General features: G+C 35.3%; 2 protein-coding genes across 3 annotated transcripts in view; one reads left to right on the forward strand and one right to left on the reverse strand.

Moving 5' to 3' along the window:
• The window catches only part of LOC141483611 (methyltransferase-like protein 22), a 137496-nt gene extending 133510 nt beyond the window's left edge, over positions 1–3986 (forward strand). Inside the window, exon 6 of the mRNA XM_074178378.1 lies at positions 3559–3986. Within this exon, the coding sequence (XP_074034479.1) occupies positions 3559–3839 (281 nt within the window). The 3' untranslated portion in view covers positions 3840–3986. The remainder of the gene's footprint in view (positions 1–3558) is intronic.
• A 12315-nt stretch (positions 3987–16301) lies between these two features.
• LOC141483612 (uncharacterized) lies at positions 16302–21562 on the reverse strand. Of its 2 annotated transcripts, none has more exons than XM_074178380.1 (4): positions 20532–21527; positions 20125–20331; positions 19961–20053; positions 16302–18825 (listed from the first exon to the last, which is right to left on the reverse strand). In XM_074178380.1, exons 1-4 carry the CDS (start codon positions 20594–20596, stop codon positions 18723–18725), a joined length of 468 nt encoding a protein of 155 aa, XP_074034481.1. In that variant the 5' UTR covers positions 20597–21527; the 3' UTR covers positions 16302–18722. The 2 variants fall into 2 exon arrangements, with proteins under 2 accessions (XP_074034481.1, XP_074034480.1); XM_074178379.1 differs by lacking the exon at positions 16302–18825 and adding an exon at positions 18833–19720 and having other exon boundaries at positions 20532–21562.
• Positions 21563–25463: the final 3901 nt, after the last annotated feature.

The following is a 25463-nucleotide window of genomic DNA, read 5'->3' on the forward strand; positions in this document are numbered from 1 at the left end:
TCTGAACCTATAAGTCCAGTCATTTATTCATCAGAATATCATTTAATAGCACCACCACTACTGTATATTCTTCTGTTTTTTTCTTTGATGGGTAATAAATGTATTATTATTATCCACCGACCGTCGACCTTTCCTGAATCCAAATTGCCTGTTTGATAGTTCTCCTTCATTTGCAGTTTTTATTGAGACGGACTTTTTTCCACTGGACCTGATAAATTAAATCCAGTTAGGACTAAATAAGCGCATTGTTACTTCAAATAACTGTAGCAAATTTCAACCAAATCGGTGTAAGGTTATTTATGATATTTCATAAATAATTTTTTTTTAAACTTCAACGCCCTGTATCTCAAGATACAAGAAATTACCTTAAGGTTCACCCTCCGAAGTTTTGTAACGTAGTTAGGAAACACCCAGTATACCAGCAATCTGAATCGAACTTGATTTCGCATTCAATTGGAAAAGGCCTCACATGTTTCTGTGGGAATAACATCTGACAGAGGGTTACAACACATAATGGCTTCCTCGAGAGCACGTCATCCCTGTCGACACAAATCTATCTCCATTTAATATCTGAACGAAATCAAAAATTACTTGGCATTCATTCAGGTTACTCTTGCAGCATATTCTTTTATATATTATTTTATAAAATATGCTGAAAAAATAACATAATTAGATCCAACTGACATTATATAAACGAATTAGTTTCAGTCTTCACAATGTTGATATAAAACAATAGAAAATAAAAAAAAATATGAATGAAAGGTTCCATGCGAGATACAATCTTTGATAAAATTCAAAGAACTTGAGTTGAAGCGTGGTAAATGAAAATGTATTTTTTGTGTATTTAATGATATAATATAATTGGTTCAGAAGGAGTAACTACTTCCTGTTTGGGGGTAAGTAACTGTTATGCGAAAAGACAATAATTTCATGAATTGTCTTTGGATAGCTTCAATTTGCTATATGTGGGAATTATGAATGAGATACCAGATCATCGCCTAATATTCTACTTTAGACCTCACATAAGTATAGAATAACCTGATTATTACTTGTATATCTCTGAATTCTCTAGTGTTCCTAATTATGAAGCCTAATTTTGACTAGCGGATGAAACAGCTTGGTCTATATGTGAAACAAAAGTGAATTATTGATCAAAATTAATGCCAAAGTCTTTAATTTCATTACCTCCCCTGATGATATTGTTATCCATTTTATGAGTGAATTGTATTAGACTTAAATGACAATTTAAGTCTAATACTAATAATACTAATAATAATAAATAAAATCGAATTATTGCAATTCGATTTTATTTCAAGACATTCGGATAGATGCTGAATCAGCGAGCTTTCATATTGTGGGAAAATATGGTCCACAGGAATGTATTTGGTAACTTTCAATCAGCGAAAATGACTACCTAATGGTGATTGACTTCCTGAATTTTCGTCATGGTAGAGTTTCAGTGATAAATGAGTCGCTGCTGATATCACAAGATATCAGCTACTTCTTCACATAAACCACTGAAAATGTTTGCTGCAGCAGTAGACAAAACGTTTTCTTTCACAAGTTCCTTTCGACTGAGGCATACTAGCCCACATTTTATTTTTTTTAATCATGGTACCGGCCTATGCAGTATTAGACTAAATAGATAATCTGTGTCAAAATAATAATTAATTATCATCATCTACTATTTTTTTTCTGATTGATTCGGCTGTTACTTCAAATCACTTAATAAAGCTACTGTGTTAGCGAAACATGTGATATATTTTTCAAATAAAGTTTGTGGAGATCAAATCGTGAGGTGTAGTTTATGAAATCCACTATTTTGTCTGAAACTCAGAAAATATCCGAAGACAAAATACAAACAAAATTGAATAGTCAGGATGATACATCTTCATTTACTATTTTATTCAAAATAACACATTTACTAACATTTTTGAAGCGATATGAACCCTTCCAAAGAATTCTCAAGTCAGCGTCAAAACACCATGTCATCAGCTGCACACTGACTAGCACACCATATAAAGATGAGTTGGTTGCTATAAAAAGAAGTAAGGAAGAGTTAGGAACGGCAAAAATAAGTAGCAAGGACATGAAAATAGAAACAGCTGTTCAAAAAGTGAAAACTGATTCGTTCAATGAAACAACCAAAAACGGAAAGAGAGAAACACACACATACACAGTAACGCTTAAAAAAGACTGTAGAACAACTGATTGAATCGAAGAAGAAGGTGAAGATGCAATATGTTCATGTTGCCACGATTATTGTTGCAACTCGGAAGTGGAAAAATAAGTTTTATTATGGGTTCAAATGAGGTTACCAGTGGTTCTTTTTAATCAACCTGTAGCCTAATTTGAATCATTAAAAAAAAAAACGAAACGAAACGAATTCTCACGGAAAAAGTCTAGTTGAAAAACTCCTGACAGCACCAGAATATGGCAAATGAGACTTGAATAAACAAAGAATGAACAACGTGTTCATACTCATGAAACTGAGGTTAAAATGAAGTTTGCAAAGAAGTAACAGAGGGGATTCTCATATTTGTATGTCAAGATTAAAATTGGTTAAAAACGTGTAACATTACGTATTATTTTTATGATAACATGAGATGATTGCACAAATAATCTAAAATTAAGTATTGGAAATTAAACTCAACAGGTTGTCGGATACAAAACATTAAGTTTGATAGAAAGTGTTCAACAGAATTTCTTGTTCCTACGATTACAGTGCTGCCAATGAGATCTCACAGAACTATAAAATGATATCTAACAGATAGTGAAGGTAAATAGTTTCCTTTACGGAGATTATTAATTGTTATCGAATTCATTATCTTTATTTAAGCGAAGAAGATAAGTATACATCAGGCTGAGTCTTTCAATGTCTGTCCTGGAATCAATAGTATTTAAATTTTTAAATATATGACATATTTATAAGAAAGTCCTTTTTTGACTATTATTTTCTGAATCTAAAATTTTAACATCATCAAAAGAAAAGCCATGATCTAACTCAATGGTGTGTTAAGAAAGGATGCACACACAGGCAAATTTTGAAACAGCTTAATATCAACAAAAGGTCTGGTCCTGATGAAGTATCCGTCATCGTTCTCAAAAATTGAGTCTATGAACTCGCACCGCTATTTTACACACTTTTCAACCTGCACGGGTTTTTTCTTCTTGTTAGAAGATTGCTCGCGTTCAGCCCATTCCCAAAAAGGGCATGCAAAACCTTTCAAATAACTATAGACCAGTCGCCTTGCTATCAATGATGACAAAAATCACGGAGAAAGTCGTAAACCAACACACCCTTAAATATTTGGAAAGCTTTAACATATTGAGCGATCATAAATATGACTTCCGGAAACAAAGATCAACAGGCGACTTTCTATCGTATGTCACCCATATTTGAATATTACTGGAGTTTTTTCCCAACACAAAACCTTTATTTTAACACTTTGAGGTGTAAAAAATACCTGTGGAAATGTTTCAAATCTTACACAATAAATAAAATGAATGACATCTCTTATTCAGAACCATTCAATAAAATTCATTTATTTGTTTCAGCTGTTTACGACGATTCTATCACAAGAGCCTTCATGAAAACTATTCAGAAGTTGCTATCAATGTCGAGACGAATGAGTGTTTACATAGCTTTGGAAAAGAGGTATGTTTTCACACTTTCAGACTGCGACACTGCGGCCCCATGCTACGAATTCTACCTGGAGTGTCTCGCAAACATGAAGAATGTCAAGTATGAAGAGGTTCCTTTAAATTTCCCGAAATATTTCGAGTATGATAGGGTGAAGGAATTAGTGTTGTGGAAACTGACGTCAGTAGTGAAGTGAATCCTGATTTCGCAGGTCATTATGAAAAAAAGTGTCCCAACTACTTTTGTTAGAACTTTTCTATTGTTTAGTAAATCAATTTCATTACAAGTATGAAGGTTATAATATATATATATATATATATATATATATATATATATATATATATATATATATATATGTATATATATATATATAGGATTAGATATTGTTGAAAAATAGAAATAAAACATTTCGAAAGCTCGAATGATCAATAGTATTTCTTTACAGCCATTCGATATTGACTACCAAACCCTATTAAAATAGAAACTTGTATTTATTCAGTTAGTCAAATAGAGTAGAAAATGGAAGGTAGGGATTTTGACGAGACTTTCAGTTAGATACGTTCAAAAAATAATACACCTACTCTATTTTACAAATCGACAACTTTCGTTTCTGAATAGACTTAGTCCGGACGCTAAAATGAAATACAATAGAAAAAAACTAAAAAATGGAAAGTACTTAGAAGCACTTCGAGTTTTACAATTGAAAATCAATTAGCAAATGATTTTTAGTGTAAGTTTATTTTTGAACGTGTCTGACTGAAAATCCCGTTAATCCCTACCATCTAATCGAAAAAAAAATCAGAATAATAATCTTTCTCATACAACCTACACAGTTGGCTCTTGTACAGGATCCTTTCGTCCGTGCAGTACTTCGAAACCTCGGTCTGCATGTGATCTACTTGAATAATTTCAGCATGGTCCTACTGCTGGATAAAAGTGAAACATCTGCGAGAGTAGCCTCTGTTAGTTATCTTGCATAAATGTTTGTTGGATATAATTAAATATTCAGCGTAGTATTACCCGGGGTAGTAGTTGTTTTCCGACTGACGTCAACCGGAGCCAACCGTGTAGATAGTTTGGGAGAGGAATCACACGTTAAAAGGTAAGACCTCGTTAATCCTTAGCTCGCACAAGTTTCGACTTCTGAGGGTTGTCGTTCGTAGGGGTGCGACAGCTGGTTAACAGAAAAACAGATTTTTTTTAACAGATTAACATTTCAAAATTCATTTCGTAGTATTTATTTTCTCATAATAGACTCTTTGCCAGTCCAAGTAGATTAATTTTGCCAACTCAGAATTTACTGTACCATAGAATACAAAACCAAACCTCTGAATTACCTTCACTGATTAAGGGTTGCTGTATTTCTCGATATTGAAGGAGCATTTGACAATGTACTACCTAAATCAAGAGGATCATCCCTGGCTAGAAAAGGCATAGAATCGATCATAACTGGCTGAATCTATGCCATGTTGGTGAATAGAACTTCGACTCTTCAAGACGAGGCCATCAGGTCCAGGGTCATCAGGGGCTGCCCGCAATTTGGGGTACTATCTCCCCTTCTGTGGTCGCTCCTGATGGATAGTCTGCTTGACCCCCTTGACAGAAAGAGAAGTAGATTTGCAAGCTTATGCAGATTACCTTATCATCTTGACAAAATCCACGTCAGGAAGGGTAGCTTGTAATATATCCCAAAGTACGATGGACGTTGTTTACAGTTGGTACCAGAGAGAGCAGATGTCTGTCAACCCCAGCAAAATTGTATTAATCCCCTTCACCAGAAGGAGAAAATTTGACGATTCAACGTCACTTTCCCTTCATCGGACCAGAACTTGTCATTGGCATCGCTTTAGGCTTTGTCAAACCAACATTGAACACCTGGATGGCAAGAATATTCCTAGACTTCTGGCAAAATCTTTCAGGATTGGCTCACTCAAGGCCTTCATTTATCCTTCGAACCTTGAAACCATACAGTTGTTGGACTACAGTAGGGATGAACTACGATCTCTAACAGGTCTTCTCACAGGTCATTGTCGAAATTATGACTGTCGAAAGATAGTGTATGTCGCTTCTGTTTGGAAAATGATGAAACAGCAGAGCACATACTTTGTGCCTACCCCACATCGGATCGAATCAAGTTTTCAGAGTTTGTCAGAGCCGCACTTTTACCATCTGACCTGAAAAACTCACTTTTGCCCAAACCTAACCTAGTGGTTAGGTTTGGTGGTTAGGTTTGGTATTCATCACATATTTTAGCACCCAACTGTGTTTCAGTATTTTTTGTGTGCTAAATAATATATCTGTTTGGTTTAATTTCCGTTATACAGAGGGTACTAGTTGTGCTTGGTACTTTGGTTACATTTCCAGATGTAAATTATGGACTTTTTGGTGAAGAAGTTACACACGAACTGAACATTTGTGGATTATCTATGATTGGGTCAGTGAATTCGACACGTGCATAATTACTGGAAGTTTTGACACCCTCTGTATAACATATTGATTTTTTATTCATAGATATTCCGTATCCGGTATGGATTTGCACTGCAATTATATCAACGAACCAGTTGACACAAGTACTCCGCTATAAGTTGCCATTGAAACCAATAAATAAAATAAAAGTGTAACTCATTGCTCTCTGTTTGTCTGCAGGTTTGTGTGCGCTAATCTCAAAAAACACTTCAATCGATTCGGATGAATTTTTCACTGATATATATTGTGAGTTTCACTAAACATTCAGTGCTTTATGTGTTCAAATACGTCCTCGAGAAATAGTTATACCAATTTGAAAAATCATGAGGAACATTTGTTGAATGTTCAGTTGTTTCGACTGAAACTGTGATTAATTATATTTATAGTTTCTGAAAGGTGTTTCTATGAATTGATGAGAGGCAGATAATTAAGAACTTTTTGCTGTTATGAAATATATGAAACCTGAAAACTGAAGTCAACGTGGACGGAGTCGAGGGCAACACCTATACAAAATATATTTGAATGTTTATTTTCTCTTTTCAACTATAGGAATTTATAAATCATTTTGGTCGATCGGTAGCCAAGCGGTTCGGCGTGGGTGCTTTGTACACTCACTCGAATTGACTGACGTGTTGGTCGGTGGTTCAAGCCCTAGTCTGAACGATCGATCATCACTTGCTACCGGCCAATCCGTGTTAGGAATCACACGTTAAACGGCAAGACCTCGTTAATCCTTATCTCGCACAAGTTTCGACTTTTGAGGGTTGTCGTTCGTAGGGGTGCGACAGCTGGTTAACGGAAAAACAGATTTTAAACAGATTTCAAATTGTGTAGTTTCTATAAAATCAGGATGAATGTATTATAGATTCTTTACTCTCTTGGATATCACTGAAAAATTTTGAAGAAATTTACACATTCAGAATTGAAAACAGAAAATTTTGGAGGGTGATGATGATAAAGCTGGAATTTTTGAAATGAAATCTGATGGACAGGTGACCTTTTAGATTATTGTGTACAAATGTACAGGTTAACTACGTCATGATAGTTTTACTAAAATGCCGTAGGTTTGACGGTTTTAGAATTAAATTTTATCAGTGTTTTCAGACATAAAATCATCAAAAAATGTATTCCATAAATTTGGCTGATCTTATTTTTGTCTTTCTTTATTAATTTATGTCCGACACCGTCAATGGCCTTGGAAATATTGAACGCAATAACACAAGACTCTTCACGTTAATTGACTATATTTTTGAGAATTCCACTTGATTTACTGAAAACATATCTATGATCGTTTCAAATATGTTGAAAAAATACAAATAATTGAGTATGGACTTGTAATCCAATACCAGACAGCGTTGTTTCGACCCACCAGGTCTCATCAGTTGTGCTAGGCTGAATCACTGAACTGTCCTGAAGAAGACAAGTCTGAAAGTAACAGCGATAATTAACATTCTTCCCCACGAAGATGACAGAATATCAGACATAATATCAGATATAATATCAGTTCCGTAGGGGGAGATATCAGTTAAGTATTTTATCCTAATAACACTGATGAGATCTGATGGGTCGAAACAGCGGTGTTTGCTGTTTCGCCCATCTAGCTCTTGCAGTGAAAGCTGCAGTGAAAGACAGGACGAATCTCTTATGGCGATTGATGTCGAATTTTTTATATAACTGATGATGAAGCAACTGTATAATTATTTCGCCAATGAAAAATAAAGGAGAATTAAATTTCGTTACCTATCTGTAACAAAACAGCAACACCACGACGGAGCGAGCTGGATAGGTTCGTGCACTTGCCAATAATTTAAATAATATTCGGGTGTTTTCCAACACTTGTAATTCCCAGTGAAAACTGCAAATTACATAAATAATAATTTTTCTATAGAACAGAGTAACACATGAAAATTTTACCTGCACCAGACTCGAGAAACAATAAGAATTTTGATTTGGAGACTCATTCGACCCAAGGATACATTCACTTCCCAGGAACTGCGAAACAATTGACGAGAAAACAACGTATTTCATACGTTGAAAACGTTGAAAACGACAAAAACTGGGCGATTTAATTGGAATACAATAGTCGATATTTAAGTAGCAAAGGTACCTGAGCTATAGGCAACCCATTATACCGGTTCAACTGCCCCCAGACTTTTTCGCTTCACTATGACCCTGTCTTTGGTAAAAGAAAAATTCTCCAAGATACTTCTTCAACAGAGACGCGTGAAAAGTTCCTCGCTCTTCGAGAGTTTCTGGGACTGTTAAGACGTAGGTGGCATAACTAACCTGCTTTTTAATGACATAGGGGCCCTCAAACAAAATCATAAACTTTTCTTTCTCCTGGTTAAGGGCCGAAGAGATGGGCGCGGTTCGTAGGCGGACGAGATCTCCTGTTTGAAATAAGGTGAAAGGGCGCCTAGGGTTGATATACGAGAGGCGCGTCTTTCAAGAGTCTCCTTCGCGAGGAATTTATTGACATGCATTGAAGGGGTTATATTTTTTAAAGAGTGATTAATTATTGGGAAAGACGGTTAATGGCTTTCTACTACTCCATCTTGATACAAAAAAAGAAGGATGAGGAAGTCTTCCAAAGAAAGAAAGGAAGTAAGTCTATTCATGGATGTAGACACAAACTGAAAGGAAGTCCTCCTGAAACCGCTACTTTCATATAAACATTGAATTATACGAAAGAAAAAATTCTTTCGAAACAAATACTTCTATACGAACACTGAATTATACAGAAGATACTTTTCTCTACTCAGTTCGTATTTCAAACATTCGTTGTGGAATAAAAATCAGATATCATTCACATGAGTTCTACTTTAAATGAACGGTAACAAATTGCACTTACATAGAACACTGCCATCCTCACTGGTATACACCGATGTTTCGCCTTAAGACACTTGCCCTAAGGCTCTTCAGTACCAAATTGGATAACATTATAGAAAATACACACACTTCATTCATGAATTACGATTTTTCAATGTCACGGATTAAGCTTGATCTGCTTATGTCATCGATGACATCGTAATGACATTCATTCACCTATTTGATTTAATCCCAGCCAAGAGGAATCTTATTTGAATTGAAGGGGTTATATTTTTTAGGAGTGATTAATTTTTGGAAAAGAAAGTTTTTTGCTTTCTACTACTCCATGTTGATACAAAAAAAAGGATAAGGGAGTCTTCCAAAAAAAGAAAGGAAGTAACTCTATACATGGATGTGTAGATCATGCAAAGAAGTAACTTTCAGACACAAACTGAAAGAAAGTGATAAATACTGATTAACTCAATTAAAATACATGGTGATTCTAACAGCAACAATCATTAAGGCTAGTTCCACTCGACTTTGCTGCGGCATCAAATACCAATCTCAGCTTGCCTGGTTTGTTGGGGTTTACCACTCCAAAATGTGGTAAATACCAAGTTTTTTGGCCTTCTCTTTTAGCTTCAGTAACGCTCAGCTTTCGAATATAGCCTCTTTGAGTATATTCTCCAATTTTTCTACAGTAGTCAGCTGCAAATTCCTTATTTTTATCCATTTTCCTCTCCATACATTTGAGGCGATTCAGTGCTACAGGTTTACTGTCTGGTAATGTAACATTTTCGTTTCTCCATAGGAGCCCAATCTCAAAATGATTTCCAACTCGTTGAATACTATTTTCCATGATTTTCAAAGCTCTTTCGTCTTCTCTAGATCTACCATTTTCTTCTATGCATTTTATTCCAAAATTTTCAATTATAAACGAATCTTTCACCAGTTTGTGAATATCTTCATTTGCTTCTTCTTGAGACTTACAACAAACGTGAAATATCAGAGAATTCTCAAGAACCTTTCCTTGTGGATATCTTCTATGTACTACTCATCCAAGTAGAGTTTTAGAAACAAAAGGCGCATTCCAATAACTCCGATGAATTTTCCTGGCAATTGTTAAGGCACATTGGTCTTGGCCAATAAGAATAGTTGGTTGGGCATCATAAAAAGAAAGAACTGGCGTTTCCTTTATGTATGGGTAGGTTTTACTCATATTTTCCACATCAATTGTTTGCTTTGGAAGTGAAAGTTCGCTGACTGTTCTGACTTCATTTATTTTGTACATTTTTGAGTTTTCTTCTATTCCAGATAGCTCTAAAGTCACCTTCTTCGAATTTTATTCATTTTTTGTTACGTTGTTGAGCCACTGATAGCATAGTGGTTCTACAGGTCCGTCTAATCCTATTTCTTGAGCGATTTTGCTGTCTATCATTGTTGTTGTCGCTGCTTCATCTAACAAAGCAAATGTATAAATTTTCTTATTGGGTCTTTTTAGTTTCACGGGAATTATTCGAAGTAGGATTTTCTTCTTGAAAAAAGTTATTTTTTTCCACATGAATGTCTGGATCGTCGTCCTTGTTCAAGAGTGAAACATTATTCACTGAAGTATGTTGTTATGGAATTTTTGGCAATTTTCTATTCCACACTTTTGTTTTACCCTGCATGAATATATATTATGACCTGGAAGTAAAAACAAAGCTTCTTTGATGTCACGAATTTCCATTTTTGGTCGATGTCAAGTTTTTTGAAGTTTTGGCAATCTGTCAAAATATGATTATTCTGGCAGTTGGGACATTTCTCATATTTTTTTGTAGAAAATACATTTATATTTTTCCTGCTTTGAAATTTGTCTTGTTCAAATCGTTTTTCAGGATAACTATAACTGTTGAAATCAGCACAACTTGACGCAGCTAAAGCGACGTTGCGCATCCATAGTGAAAATGTTTTTAAAGTGATGATTTCTTCTAAAGTGGATTCTTCAGCCCATTTGAGTCTTAGAAATGGAGGTAATTTCATGATAATTTCATTTTATATTGATGGATTCGTCATGTGTCCAGTATTTTGAAATAGTTCCATAGTTGTTACCAAATTTTTGATAACGTTTGAAAATGGCAGGTACGTTTCAAATCTTCCCTATTTTGGAGGAGTGGCTTGTCGAACTTCTTCTATCAAATTGGAAACAATGAATTCAGGTCTACCGAATGTTATTTTCGAAGTTTCAAATATTTTCGTTACATTTTTAGGGGCGATAAAGAGTGGTTGCACTGCTTCTCTGGCTCTCCCTTTAAGACATCTTTGCAGACGCATATTTTCGTCTTCACAAATATTGAAAAGATTAGTGGAACGCTCGAACTGACTAAAACACAACGGTCAGTCTTCTGGATTTCCATCAAAAGTGGGCAAATTTGTTTTTGTATTATCTGATCGTTCGGAACTTTTTGATTTGTTGGAGTTCTGCTTAAATACATCACAGATCTGGTTGAAGACTGACCGTCATTGTAATGAAATTATTTGTCGTCGGTAAATCGGTGTTAATACCCGTTTCTTCAATTTTCCAGTTTACTATCTTTTCTTGAACACTCATTAGGTCTTAATCGATAACACTATCAGCACCGTAAATTGTAGACTTCTTGGACGAACCTTCCTGTATCAATTCACGTTTTAATTGAGCTTCTTTCCTTATCAGCTCTGCATCTCTATCAGCTTGCTTTCTTTCTATTTCAGCTCACCTTTTCTCCACTTCAGCTAACTTTCTTGCTTCCTCCAGTTCTATTTCAAGTATTCTTCGCCTAGAACTTGATGATCCAGTCCCTTTGGAAACAGCTCGTGAACTTGAATTTTTGTTGGTATTCAATTGATGGTTTTGAGGAATTGGCATTGTTTGTGGTTTATCACCTACGTCACTGTATCTTTCGGGAGGAATTCCTTTAGTTTTCCTTTCACTTTTTCTTGGGTTTGGCATGGACATGTTTCTCCAAATTTCCTTTTTCTTTTAATTGTTTTTTTTTACTCGAAGGACCAAAAATTAATCACTCCTAAAAAATATAACCCCTTCAATTCAAATAAGATTCCTCTTGGCTGGGATTGAATCAAATAGATGAATGAATGTCATTACGATGTCATCGATGACATAAGCAGATCAAGCTCATTCCGTGACATTGAAAAAAAATCGTAATTCATGAATGAAGTGTGTGTACTTTCTATAATGTTATCCAATTTGGTACTGAAGAGCCTTAGGGCAAGTGTCTTAAGTCGAAACATCGGTGTATACCAGTGAGGATGGCAGTGTTCTATGTAAGTGCAATTTGTTACCATTCATTTAAAGTAGAACTCATGTGAATGATATCTGATTTTTATTCCACAACGAATGTTTGAAATACGAACTGAGTAGAGAGAAGTATCTTCTGTATAATTCAGTGTTCGTATAGAAGTATTTGTTTCGAAAGAATTTTTTTTTTTCGTATAATTCAATGTTTATATGAAAGTAGCTGTTTCAGGAGGACTTTCTTTCAGTTTGTGTCTGAAAGTTACTTCTTTGCATGATCTACACATCCATGTATAGAGTTACTTCCTTTCTTTCTTTGGAAGACTCCCTCATCCTTCTTTTTTTTGTATCAAGATAGAGTAGTAGAAAGCCAAAAACTTTCTTTCCAAAAATTATTGACATGGTTTCTTCCCAAATCGATTCCTCTAAGAAAATCTAACAGAGATCTTGTGAAAAGCGGCTGCCTTCCGGAATGTAATTCATAAGGACAGAAACCTGTGGACTCATGCACTACCGAGTTCATGATCTCAGAAATTCTAGGTACTTCCCTCGCCCACCGAGTATGTTGCTGCTCACAAAGCGAACGAAAAAATCTTCCTTACCCGCGCATCACACGTTCTGATGGGTTTCCTTGAGGATGCCTCACCGATGCGCACACGACCTTGACATTCATATTATCGAGAGTATTTTTCCACAGTTTAGCGGTAAACTGACTTCCATGGTCGCTTATGATGGACCTCGGTTTCGCCAATTTTACGAAGTACTCTCCACATAATCTGTTCAAAATTGATGTGGTAGTCGCTTTTTTGAGAGGGTTTTTTTTTGAGTTACAAGTTACTAACTTGGAAAATACATCCAAAAGCACACGAAGGTAGGTGATCCCATCTGTAGACTTCGGTAATGGCCCATATAAATCCAATGCTAGCAAGTCATTGGGTGCGACAGAAATTATTGGCTTAAGCGGGGGCTTTGATGATATACAATGCTTATTTTTTTAGCAATTATCATAGGACAAAATATTCCGTTCCCCATCCCGATGTATATTTTGCCATCAAACGTCTCTGCGCAGAGCTGTCTATACTTTAAACATGCCATAATGTCCCAACATTTCATGATAACAGCTAACGAGGGGCTGAATCAATTCCTATGTAATACATAATAAGTGGTGTTCAGTATCACTACGCCTCAAGAATAAAATGTTTTTGAATATAATATATATCTAATATATCTTTCATTATTATTATCTTTTCGGCGTACACTATGTATAATCAAAGAAAGTTTTGGATCTTCATTTTGAAACCTCGATATATTGGTGATTTTCTTTTTCATGTGCTCCGGGAAATTGACAAGGGATAATAATTTAAAACACGTTCCTGGGGGGACAGGCAGTCTTTCCACAGGACTTCGTGATAGATAGTCCGCTACCATATTTTGTGCGCCCGGTCAAATCAAATATCAAAGTCAAAAATTTGAAGATGCAATGCTCACCGAGTTAAACGAGCGGATAAAAGCCTACACGTTCTCAAATAAATTAAAGCTTTATTATCAGTAAATATTTTAAAATGTCTGCCCAATGAATAAACTTTCCATCTGGTAAGTGCAAAAATAATCGCTACAGCTTCCTTTTCCGACACAGCGTAGGCCATTCACGCGGTAATAAAAGTCTTACTGTCACTAGAATCGGTTTGTAAATAAAACATTTCTTTAAAATCCGGATGATACAGTAATATCCGATTTTTGATGGTCTCCTTCAAATCATCAAACGCACGTTGTTGAGATTCGTCCCAACACCATTTATTTATTTTTTCTCAGCAACCAGTGCAGGCGCAGCCAAGCTAAAAAAACCTTCAAAAAAATTCGATCAAAATTAACGATTCCAAGAAAAGCTTGCAGTTGTTCAATATTTCGTGGAACCAGAAAATCAACGATGGCCTGTACCCTTCCTGGATTTGGTTGAATTCCTTAACTAGAAATGTTACCTATATCCCCAAAAATCTATTTCCGAACAAAAAAATTACATTTTTTCAAATTCAGCGTAAACCCGGTTGACTTCAACTGTTCAAAGATTTTAACCAAATGTTCTAAATGTTGCTCACAGCTCTGAGAAAAAACTAAAAGGTCATCCAAATAAGGATTGAGAAAACTTTTGAATTCAGCACCAAATACTTAGGGCATCTCGTGATCTTTCTCTTGAACTTTATGAAGTCTACGGGCATCGAGACATACTCGAACCTGGCCCGATTTTTTCACTACCGTCACCAAAGGCGATATATATGGGGTAGATGCTCTCTCGATGACTCCCCACTCTCTAACATTTTTTCTATTTCTTTTTGGACCGCCTCACTGTGAGCAAAAGGTATTGGATAGGGTTTCACAAAAAACGAAGTTTCTTCTCTCAATTTAATTGTATGGAAATATTCCGTAGTTGAACCTGGCTTTTCAGAAAAATGACAAGAGTATTTTTCCAATATTTCTACTATTTTATTCTTTTGAAAATATGTTATTTCAGAATTATTTAATTGATTAAGGAAATCTCAATCTCTATTAAGAGTATAGACAGGGTGAATGACAATCGGAGAATCTGATTGGATGGTTACAGCCCGAAAACCGTACGGGAGAGCAATAGAAAAATTTTCATCATTTTCAACCTCTTGAAGTTTTACTATATTGCTACCAAATTTCAGTGTTATATATTTCTCCGCGGTGTGGATGGTAGCAATGAACTGTTTAAAAAATCGATACCCAATCTAACTGGAAAGTTGAGATCGGGAATGACAAAAAACTCGTATTCGCAAGAATGGTTATTCAGGCTAAACATTAGAAGTATTTGATTAGATACTTTACGTTTTTTATCTATGAACGCTCCCTCGACCTTCACGCCACTGACCGGAAAAATTGGGTACTTACTCTTTCCATCATTATTCATATTCCAAACAACTCCAAAAATTGCGCAAATTTCACTACCGGTATCTATCAGGCAAGGAAACGTGAATTTGTTAACAGTCATCAATAAAACTGGACAGCGCGCTGGTTCGATTTCTTTGATTGACTCCCCCTCCTCCAGAAGATCTTCGAAAGTATTGGTTATGGCTTGCGGTTGATTTGTGTAATGTTCCCCCTATGTAAAAAAGGCTTTATGTGGGGAGAGGCACATAAAGTCGTTATTAGTTTTTCGAGTTATAATTTTCTTCCTCTACCGAAGAAAATGTGAGAGACATATTTGGTTGACCATTTTTCTTACTTAGAATGGCTGAATCTCGCCGTGGGAATGATTCAGTTTTTTTCTGAAAATACCATGGACGTAGAAAAATAAATGGACTCGGCAAACCAATACCTTCAACACAGAATGTTTTGAAGCCGTTCGGTTCGGTGGCGAGCGGGTTACGGGGAAGGAGGAATCTTGCGATAGACTGTGACATACCCTCCAATGACAGTCGCGCACGCAATAAATTCAATATGGGCAATGTAAATGAATATATGCAAAACGTTATATACTTATGAAAACTTCAGAGATCTATTCATCAATTATTGTTAGAGATTATAGATATTTCCCATATCAATTACAGGAATACTTCATTGTATTCGAAATAAATATAATTACTCGAAAAAGTCGGTTCTTTTGAAAAACTGTTGAAAATTGATGAATAAAAAAATTGGAAAAAGGAACAATGTTTTGAATTGAGTTCTATCATATTGAAGGTACAAAATGACAATCACAAAATGGTATTTCTTTATAATTTTAAGAGTAGATGGGTTACTAAAGTAATTAGTAAGAAGATAATATTTACCTTTTGATTGAATTTACAATTTGACTGTCTAATTTTCTTTAACCCACCATTATTTTGTCGTAGCACACTTTCTCTCTCTAACAACGAAAATCATCAAAAGTGTCATTGCCTCTCTTTGAAATCGAAACTCATTGTTAGATTTTACATCAACTATTATTTTTGTGCTATCACCAGATATATTTTGCAACTATATCAACTTCATAAGGCTTTCGAAAAAGTTTGAATTCGGCTTCCTGCACGAAGAGTAAGTCTTTGTTTGCATCTCAGATGTTGTCTTTTTCTTGTTCTGAGGTAGGATTGTAAATTAAACAACTCGAGTTTGGAGAATAACTGTAATGAAACAAATAAAACAATACAAAATAAACAACAATAACAACAATAAAAAAAATTATCACAATTTGAAAAGGAAACAAATATAAATATATCCATGAATCCATACCGAATAATATTATATGGAAAATAGTGTCGGTTCACAATTGAAACTAGTCAATTAAAAATTAACCTTTTGCAATTATATAGTATTATATAATCATATTGAAACAACTACCCAATAATTTTGATAAATAACCCACTCGATAATATGAATGGAAATATTTTTCAGAAATAGTTGTTTGAAATTAGAAACTTCGAAGAAGATGAAAACCCAAACACCAAACTGGAATCTCGCACTCTACATACGTTTCGCTAACCAAGTTAGCGCTAACTTGGTTAGTGAAACGGGCGTCGAGTGCGAGTGATTCCAGTTTGGTGTTTGGGTTTTCATCTTCTCCGAAGTTTCTAAGAGTTTTATTGATTTCGAAACAAAACAGTTTTTGTCAATATACTCGTAACTCGTTTTGTTGATGAATCTAATTTAGATGATGTTTCATGATGAATTCTAAAGTTGAAATATTTATTTAAAATCAGTTTCAATAGCTGCAATTAATGATCACCAATGGCATCTTCATCATACAAGTGATCACCAAAATAATCATATATTTTTGGTGGCATGTTTTTCAGAGTATTATTCACCAAAACATTAATTAGGTTTTTTATTCTATTACTGAATATGTTGTTAGTTTTATGGAAAAATCTAAAATACTTTTCAGCAACAACACAAACTTCTACTACTAACTTTGATGCTTTAGTGAGGTTTCGATATTCCTTTCTTATAAGCAGTATAGAGGTAGTCTCATCATTTTCATCAAATAAAAGTGACTTACATCTAAAACATGAAACAATATTTTCCAGGCTCTTCGACACATAACCCGCCATATAACAGACAATACCATTAACATAATCTGTTAAACACCAAGCAGAAGAATGGAGAAAATCCAACGCTCGTATGTCTTCACTCAGTTTATTCTCAAATATTGCTTGGTCAGTAGTCGAAGAAAGATCTTACCCATTCTCACTGATGGTAACTCGACCACTGTTACAAAATAATATCTAAGTTTAAAGAATTTCCTGTATCTCTAGCTTTTATTTCTGAATGAACTATCAACCTTTTATAAGCTGACTCAAATTGTCTAGCAGTTGGATTGTTATTGAATCCCCCACGACTTCTAACTGCTCCAAAGAACAATTCAACATGATCCTGGGATAATTTATGAGTTAGAATATATTTTAGTTTTCCAGATTCGATATAATATTTATAAGGCCTTTGAGGCTCTCTATACAAATAAGAAATCCTAAAAAACCAGTTTTCTCTTTGATTTCAATACCTCAACTTTTCCTGTAGACAGATGTAATATATATTCCTTGATAATGTCAAGATAGTCGAAACATTGCTCACTCGTTACAGGAGACAAAGGTTTTTTGTAATTATATTTAGCAAATCTATTTTTTGCATTGAAAATGTCGAATAAATCATTGAAGTAACGGGCGAACAATGCAGTTGCTTCCGCTCCTTGGAATTCAGGCAGTAATAAATCTTTACATAGATATATCAAAGAATCTGCTACACTTTTACTTAGCGTTTGTGTGGCGATTTTCACTTTCATTTTTTCTCTAGTCCACAGTATGTGACGTTTTCGCAGTTTTGTTGCAGCATGTAACCCCTCATTATATTGAATGTTAACTAATTTGTCAAAATAATCCCAACTCACTTGATTTTTATCAGAGTCTTGCAAGTTCTTATAAGATCCCAAACAATTTCTTACCAATTTTATCATATGACATGGATCTAGAAATAAATATACCTTTTCCTTCGTAACAGGATGATCAAAATGAGTTTTCATTGGTGAAACATTGAAATCTGCTCACAGAATTGAAGCCATCTTGAAATTGGCTGCGGTACCATCAAATGTTATAGAGGACACAATTACCCCAGTTTCATCAACCAACTCTAAACATTTCTTAACAAGACCAGCTTTGTCAGATCCAGAAAGACCATCTAAGAGAAAATATCCAACAGGTATTTTCCAACAACTGTTCAAACAAACTAGCATAAACACCAACACTTCTTTAGCTTCAGGAAGTTGATCGCTATCCAAATCAGTACCAATATCTACATACCCACAAAACTTTTTGCCAGGCCATTCAACTTGTTTTCGAATGGACATTTCATTAAAAATTAAATTACAAATAATATCACTTTTTTTTTGTTCAGCTGCATCAACTTTCAGTTTCAATGCTGTTAAAGCTTCATTTGTCCACCCAGGAGCACCATCAACTGATTGGTACCATTTTGATAAAGTTGTCGGGTGCGGTAAAGAATTATTGAATGTCGTCCTAAAATAATTATATGCCTTAGTAGAATAAAAACTCAGAGTTGGAGCAAATGATCTAAGTGCTGGCGTATATTTTTGAGTTCTGGGACCCTTAAGCATCCTTTTGAAAAGTTCAGATGTTGACTCAGACATAGAAGCCTGCAACAAAAAATATGCTAGATATATTTGAAGATCAAAAAGTTGTTATCACATGATTTGTCATAATAGAGTATGTATGAATTCAAAAGAACATAAAATAGTAAGTTGCTGGAACTTTCAACTTCTCAGAATGAGTCGATTATTATTCATAAAAGAAAACTTTTGTTTCAATTCCTTCACAGATTGTTGAGATGATAAACAAAATAAAAATTTTAGAGTTAGTGGAAAAAAAGGAGTTTTTGTATATGTTTAAACTGTACCCATAATGCTACTTGAAATGAAGTGTATAGAAAAAAATAAACACAAAACCCAATATATCCCATAATGCGCTACAATTATAGCACCGAAAATTTTTCAATCAATTCCTTATGACATCAAAGATGACTATTTCATTATCATTATCATATTTCCTGCTCGGCAAAGAAGTTCATGAGCAATCAACTCTACAAAAATCTATAATTTTCATACAATTTGTTGTGGTGGTGAAACGGATTGAAACCTTATTAACTCACTCTTAATGAACTTTCACAATCTTCACGGACCAAAGATTTAGCTTTCAAATGGTTTATCAGTGAATTCAAGTTTGTCACCTTAGACCGCACTGACTGTTGTGAAGTTCTAATTTTAGTTTTCTGGCCTGTCAAGATTTTTTTCATTGTTTTCAGATTTCTTCTGACCTTACGAGGAGTTGAAAAATCTTCTCTTCTGCAAATTTGTGGGCTAGTCTGTTTTTTTTTCTGTGACTAAGTTATGGATTAGTTCAGTTTCTGATGCAGTCAATGTATCTGAGCTAGAATCAATATATTTTTCATATTCTCCTTTTGAATGTGTGCCCATTTCTGGAGTCAGAGTATGAGATATTTCGGTCTGATGAGTCTGCCCATTGCTTCTCAATCTAAAAATTATAGAATGCTCAGATTGGGCCAATTTCTAAATGGAAAACACTATTAGTTTCAAAATCCCACAGGACACATTGGAACCAATTCAGTTTTCCATTGATATTTTTTTTAGCACTAAGAGTACAAAATTCCGTGAGCATAAAAGATCATTATTTAATTATTAGCACAATACCAGGAGCAGAAATAGTTATAAAAATGAGCCTCAATCATGTTACACCACCTGGATTTGATCTTACCTCTTTAGTGGAGGGCCATCAGTAGACTTGTCAACTTCCAAAAAATTGTTTTCTGAAGCTGTATCTGTTGAATCTGTAGATGAGTCATCCTTTCTGGAAAAAGTTAATTTATGTTACGAAAAAAATATTGTTACAAAATGATAACTGTTGAATGATAACTATACCTTGAAGTTGGAGGAATATACTCGTGATTAAAAGACAAAGGACGGGCACCTTTTTTCAGGAATATTTTTCCACTGGGTTTCACTTCAAACGCTTCTCCCTCAAAATGAACGGAACAAATTCTTGCATACTTTAGAGTATTTTCGGGGTATTGCTTCAATCCCAAATTCTCAAACCAAACTGCTCTTTCATTGGCATCAGTTGGAAATCTGAAAATTTTTGCTCTTTATTCATTAATACGTGTAGATAGAAATTATTAGAATTTGTATATTTAAATTGTTTTCATCTGAAAACATTGCATTTCACTGCGTGCCATGCAAAATGAATTTCGGTTTCATTTTGAAGTACCTATCTATAGCAATTCGGAACTCATTGTGACGCCTATGAGTAAACACCTGTATCCACTCACCTGTGTAAGGTCAATTTTTGGTTAGAACATTGGGATTGCTTGCAAACCCAACAGTAAAGCACCATTATTAGTTTCTATCTATTAATTAACTATATAAACCAAACACAGTAACAAATTCACTATTTTCAATAAATATCACAAACCAAACTATGTCAACACGAAGTGGAGGGAAACAGTAAACACTCGAGGATAACATAGACAATCAGAATAAGGCAACAGTGTTGCCAATGGGAATTGTACAAAATGCATACCAACCTGTCGCCGACGTAATTATTCTATTCAATCAACTGTTTCTCTTTCCCTCTTTCTCCCTCACTAAATATATCAATATAAAGAGAGATATCCAAAATCCTTGCAGAATATCGAAAGTCCTTACAAATTTCTTGCATATCTTTATTACTGCATTTTAGTTTCTGAATAATCGGATTACTTGCAAATGCAGTAATTACTGGCAAATTGGCATCACTGCAAGGCAGGTAGTAGGCTTCCAAACGACAAATTCGACAGTGTTGCCACGAGTTCACTTGTAACGAACTGTGCCGATTTATATGGTAATGACAAATATTTTCGAAGTGAATGTGGCACTAGTTTAGGTTCTGAAATGTTTGATGTCTATTTTAACCTAATGATAGAGGTCATAACTTCATGCTGTTGAATGTAATTTGTTAGTTTTGAAGTTCCGCACAGCATTGGTGATATTAAAGAATTATCACGGATTCAATATGGCAACGTCCATATCCACATCGTGATCTTAGAATGCTCCCATTCACCAGCTTCATTTAATGAGGTAAATAACTGAGTCCATTTATTTTTCTACGTCCATGGAAAATACTCACGCTTGAAAAGAGGGTTAGCGGTACTATTTGAACTACTATGGACACCAAGTTTTGAGTAATAATCTACTTGTCTTAGTCGCTGTAACAGTCCTTTCAAGTTGTCGGTATTGATCAGAATACAAGCAACCTCGGTTGGAAAATGTCTTACTATGCACGCAATTGCTTTTTTGTCAGACATAGGAGGTATTTAATATTTACATTTCGAAAAATTACTCAAAAAATACATGACATGTGATCCTGAATTTCTCTCATATCTTGCTGTTTCTAATTCTCGTCTAACCCCGGCCTGAATGTCCTCATTCCAAAATTTAAAAAAAATGATCCCTTGAACTTAACCCAGTTGATAAGAGGGTGTAATACCGCATCGGCCAATATTTTAGCTATCCCTTCAAATAAATTACCTATCCAAGGAGAAATAAGCTCGAAAGGCACTTGAAAAAGGCAGATTGTTTGTTCTAGTTTTTGAATAAACTCTACAGGGTGCATGCCACCTAGGTGTTTGAATGGGGGTAAATTTTTCAAGATTTGCAAAGGGTTTTTTTGCTGTAGATTTCGATAATTATTTTCAAAAGTCTGCCTAGGTATACAACTGATGAAATTGGGTACTTTCGTTATATTATTTTCAAAACCGTCGAATTGTCCGGTGCTTATATGAGCGGCTGGTACATTGTCAGCTCTACTATTCTGGAAATGATTGGAGGAAAAATTCACAAAGTTGTCAGATCGATTTGGAAGAGTGGTCTTTATTAAAATTCTTTGTCTGTCCATTATTGGAATCTCATTGGGATTTCTCGAGTTTACAATAGGTATTATGAAAAAATGGGAAACAGTTCCTAGCATATTCATTACTTCCATAGTTTCTTTTATTTTTAAAAGCAGCATGAGGTGGTGGTTCGTTCGTTATTACTCGAACGGCTCCTGTATCGGCCGAAGGTCCTTTTCCAGGAGGGTGTGACATGGAGCGTAGCTTCTTGTTGAGGGTCTTAAAGAAATCGGAAAGTAATCTAACCCCATTAGTGCTGAAGAAGTGGAGAAAAGTTGTCGGGCAACGTTCCCTAGTGATTATTGGCAATACGTTGGAGCGCCAAAAGATGTAACAAAACAGCAACATCACGAAGGGGCGAGCTGGACAGGTTCGTGCACTTGCCAATAATTTGAATGAAACTCGGGTGTTTTCCAACACTTTCAGTTCCCAGCAGAACTATTGAAATTCCGTGAAAGTGAAAACTGCAAATTACATAAATAATAATTTTTCTATAGAACAGAGTAATAAACGGCAATTTCACCTGCGACATACTCGAGAAACCTTAATCAGAAATTTTATTTGGAAACTCATTCATTCCGAAGATACATTCACTTCCCAGGAACTGCGAAACAATTGACGAGAAAACAGAGTATTCCATACTGTTCAATCCCTCCTATTCTCTTAACTATCTTCTGGTGATCACTCTATGAAATCAAACACTCTCATTTATTTCCCACGTCCACTCTCGCTTGCTATTCTATATCGAATGAATCTTGAATCATCCCCAACAAAGGGAACTGAGTCAGCGTTATACAATCTCATAACGTTCATAGACGTGCATTTATTTCTGATTTCCATTATTGGTATTCTCACAATATTTCAGTACACTACATCTCTCCTTTTTCCAGTAATTTGTAATAACGATGATAATAATGATTATGATAATACTAGTAGTTATAATACATACTAAAATATTCAAATATATTTTTCAAAACACAAAACTAATGAAGACCTAATATTATAAATATGTTAGAACATTACATCCAGTAGTTTGTAACAACAAATCAATAATGATAGTTAATAGATAATATATAATTATTATAAACATAAGAAAAATTATTAATTTTGAAGGCTCCCTCCCATTCACTATGAACTAACTGAAAGAATGTATTTAACTCTCATGATCGTTTTCTTTGCAAACCTTCCATTGTCCCTCGATTTTTTTCAAATGAACAATGTTTCTTCGCAATACATCGCCTGTTTCACTGTTCTGTACATGTATATCACCCCCTTTCTTATTGATAACTGTATGTGGAACAGGATCGAAATTAGCGGTCAATTTATTTTCTGTAATACTATTTTTCAACAAAACTTTATCTCCCTCTTCCAAGCGACAATCTTCTGCTTTTCTTTTTCTGTCTGCATATTCTTTGCCAACCTCTTTCATTTCCTTATCCCTGTCTTTCACCTCAGCATCAAAAGTTTTATATTCTGTATCTAATATAGTGGGGATTTTATCACGAAATTGTCTGCGAAAAAACAGTTCAGAAGGACTTTTTCCAGTTACGGAATGAGGCGTGCTGTTATACATTATCAGGTAGTCCAGTAGATCTCGTTGCCAGTCTCTTTTAAGAGACTGACTAATTTTCAGTCGTTTCAGGATATCTCGATTTTGTCTTTCGACTTCTCCATTCTGCTGTGGCCAATATGGTATGGTGTGGTAAAGAGTTATTCCATTTTCTTCACAGAAGGTTTTCATTTCTCTGCTGCTTAATTGCCTACCGTTATCTAGTGTCATTGAACAGGGGTTCCCAAGCCTAGAGAAAATTTCCTGTAGCACCCTGATCGTGTTTGCTGTTGTTATATTTTTCATGATTTTTATTTCTTTATAACGGCTATAGTAATCAACAATAACAAACAAGTAATCAGCGCTTGGTAAAGGGCCCATGAAATCAATTGCCACATCCACCCAAGGTGCTACCGGAAGTTCTCGTCTTTTCATGGGATTTGGAGGGTTTGGAGCGGAAACTAATGTGCATCCTTTGCAAGATTTCACCTAATTCTCTGCATCCTTGTCTATTTTGGGCCACCATACTTTAGTACGTAACCGATTTTTCATAGCTACGATTCCCGGGTGTCCTTCATGAGCAGCTTCCAAAATAGCTTGTCGCAAATCTCTAGGTATAACTATTTTATTCCCCCGTAAGAGAATTCCATCACAAAAGGCGAGCTCCGTTTCGAAAAGTTTGTAATTCTTCACCTCATCATCCCATACATTTTGGTATAACCCCATTTTGACTTTCAGGATATCCTTATCCTTCTCTGAGGAAAGTTTGATTTTTTCCAGAGATACAGCCACAGGGCGGGAGTACTCCATTATTTTGTGAACATGGTCTTCATTATTGAAATTATCATAAACTTCAGGTTTTTTAATGCATAATCGCGATAGGGGATCTGCGATATTTGATTTTCCAGGTCGGTAAATGACTTTGAAATTGAAGGCTTGCAACCGAAGTACCCATCGTTCGATTCTTGCACATGGTTTCGATCTCGGTGCGAATATAACCTCCAAAGGTTTGTGATATGTAACCAATTCGAAATGATTTTTCCCATACAGATAAATTTTGAAGTGTTCGACAGCCCATACAAGGGCAAGGGCTTCTTTCTCGGTCTGGCAATATCTCTTCTCACAGTCCGATAGACTTCTGTTTCCAAAACTTATTATGCGTGGCCCTTTTTCATCCAACTGGACGAGGACTGCTCCCAGACCTACTGGACTAGCATCCGCTATCACTTGGGTTCTCAAGTGCGGATTATAGTACCCCAATGATTGAATGTTCATGAGGGCAACCTTTAGATTTTGGAAAGCTTTTGCCTGGTGCTGTGTCCAATACTTCTTCACGTTTGCGTTTTTTCCAAGTTTCAACCTCAACAATTCCCTTAGTGGTTCTGTGAGCGTTGCAAGGTTTGCCAGCCATTTTCCTATGTAGTTGATGAGTCCAAGAAAGCTTTGGACTTCTTCCATTGTGTTCGGTTCACGAAAAGACCTAATGACATCTATGTAACGGGCAAGTGGTTTGATTCCCTCTGGCGACAATTCATGGCCCAGAAATTGAACACTTTTCATTTTGAAGACGCATTTCTCCCTATTTAGCAGCACGTTGTTTTCATTAAGAACTTTCATAGTTATTTGTAATCTTTTATCATGTTCCGCTTCATCAGAGCCAAACACGAGAATATCATCAATGAAATTTGTAGTTCCTTCACAAGAGATCAGTATTCGCTCCAGTGATTTCTGGAACATCTCTGGGGCGCAAGATATACCGAACATCAAACGCTTGTAGCGATATA

This window comes from Leptinotarsa decemlineata, unplaced genomic scaffold, assembly GCF_025532065.1.
Source record: "Leptinotarsa decemlineata unplaced genomic scaffold, Ldec_3_MD MMD2_tig00003736_RagTag_RagTag, whole genome shotgun sequence".
In the NCBI taxonomy this organism is placed as follows: domain Eukaryota; kingdom Metazoa; phylum Arthropoda; class Insecta; order Coleoptera; family Chrysomelidae; genus Leptinotarsa; species Leptinotarsa decemlineata.

Excerpts from the sequence above, each read along its gene's own strand:
- LOC141483612 (XM_074178379.1), bottom strand. The coding sequence starts at position 20,596 with ATGGTGCTTTACTGTTGGGTTTGCAAGCAATCCCAATGTTCTAACCAA. Across the intron at positions 20,332-20,531 it reads CAAAAATTGACCTTACACAG|ATTTCCAACTGATGCCAATG; the intron begins GTGAGTGGATAC and ends AAAAATTTTCAG. Across the intron at positions 19,721-19,960 it reads GATGGCCCTCCACTAAAGAG|ATTGAGAAGCAATGGGCAGA; the intron begins GTAAGATCAAAT and ends TATAATTTTTAG.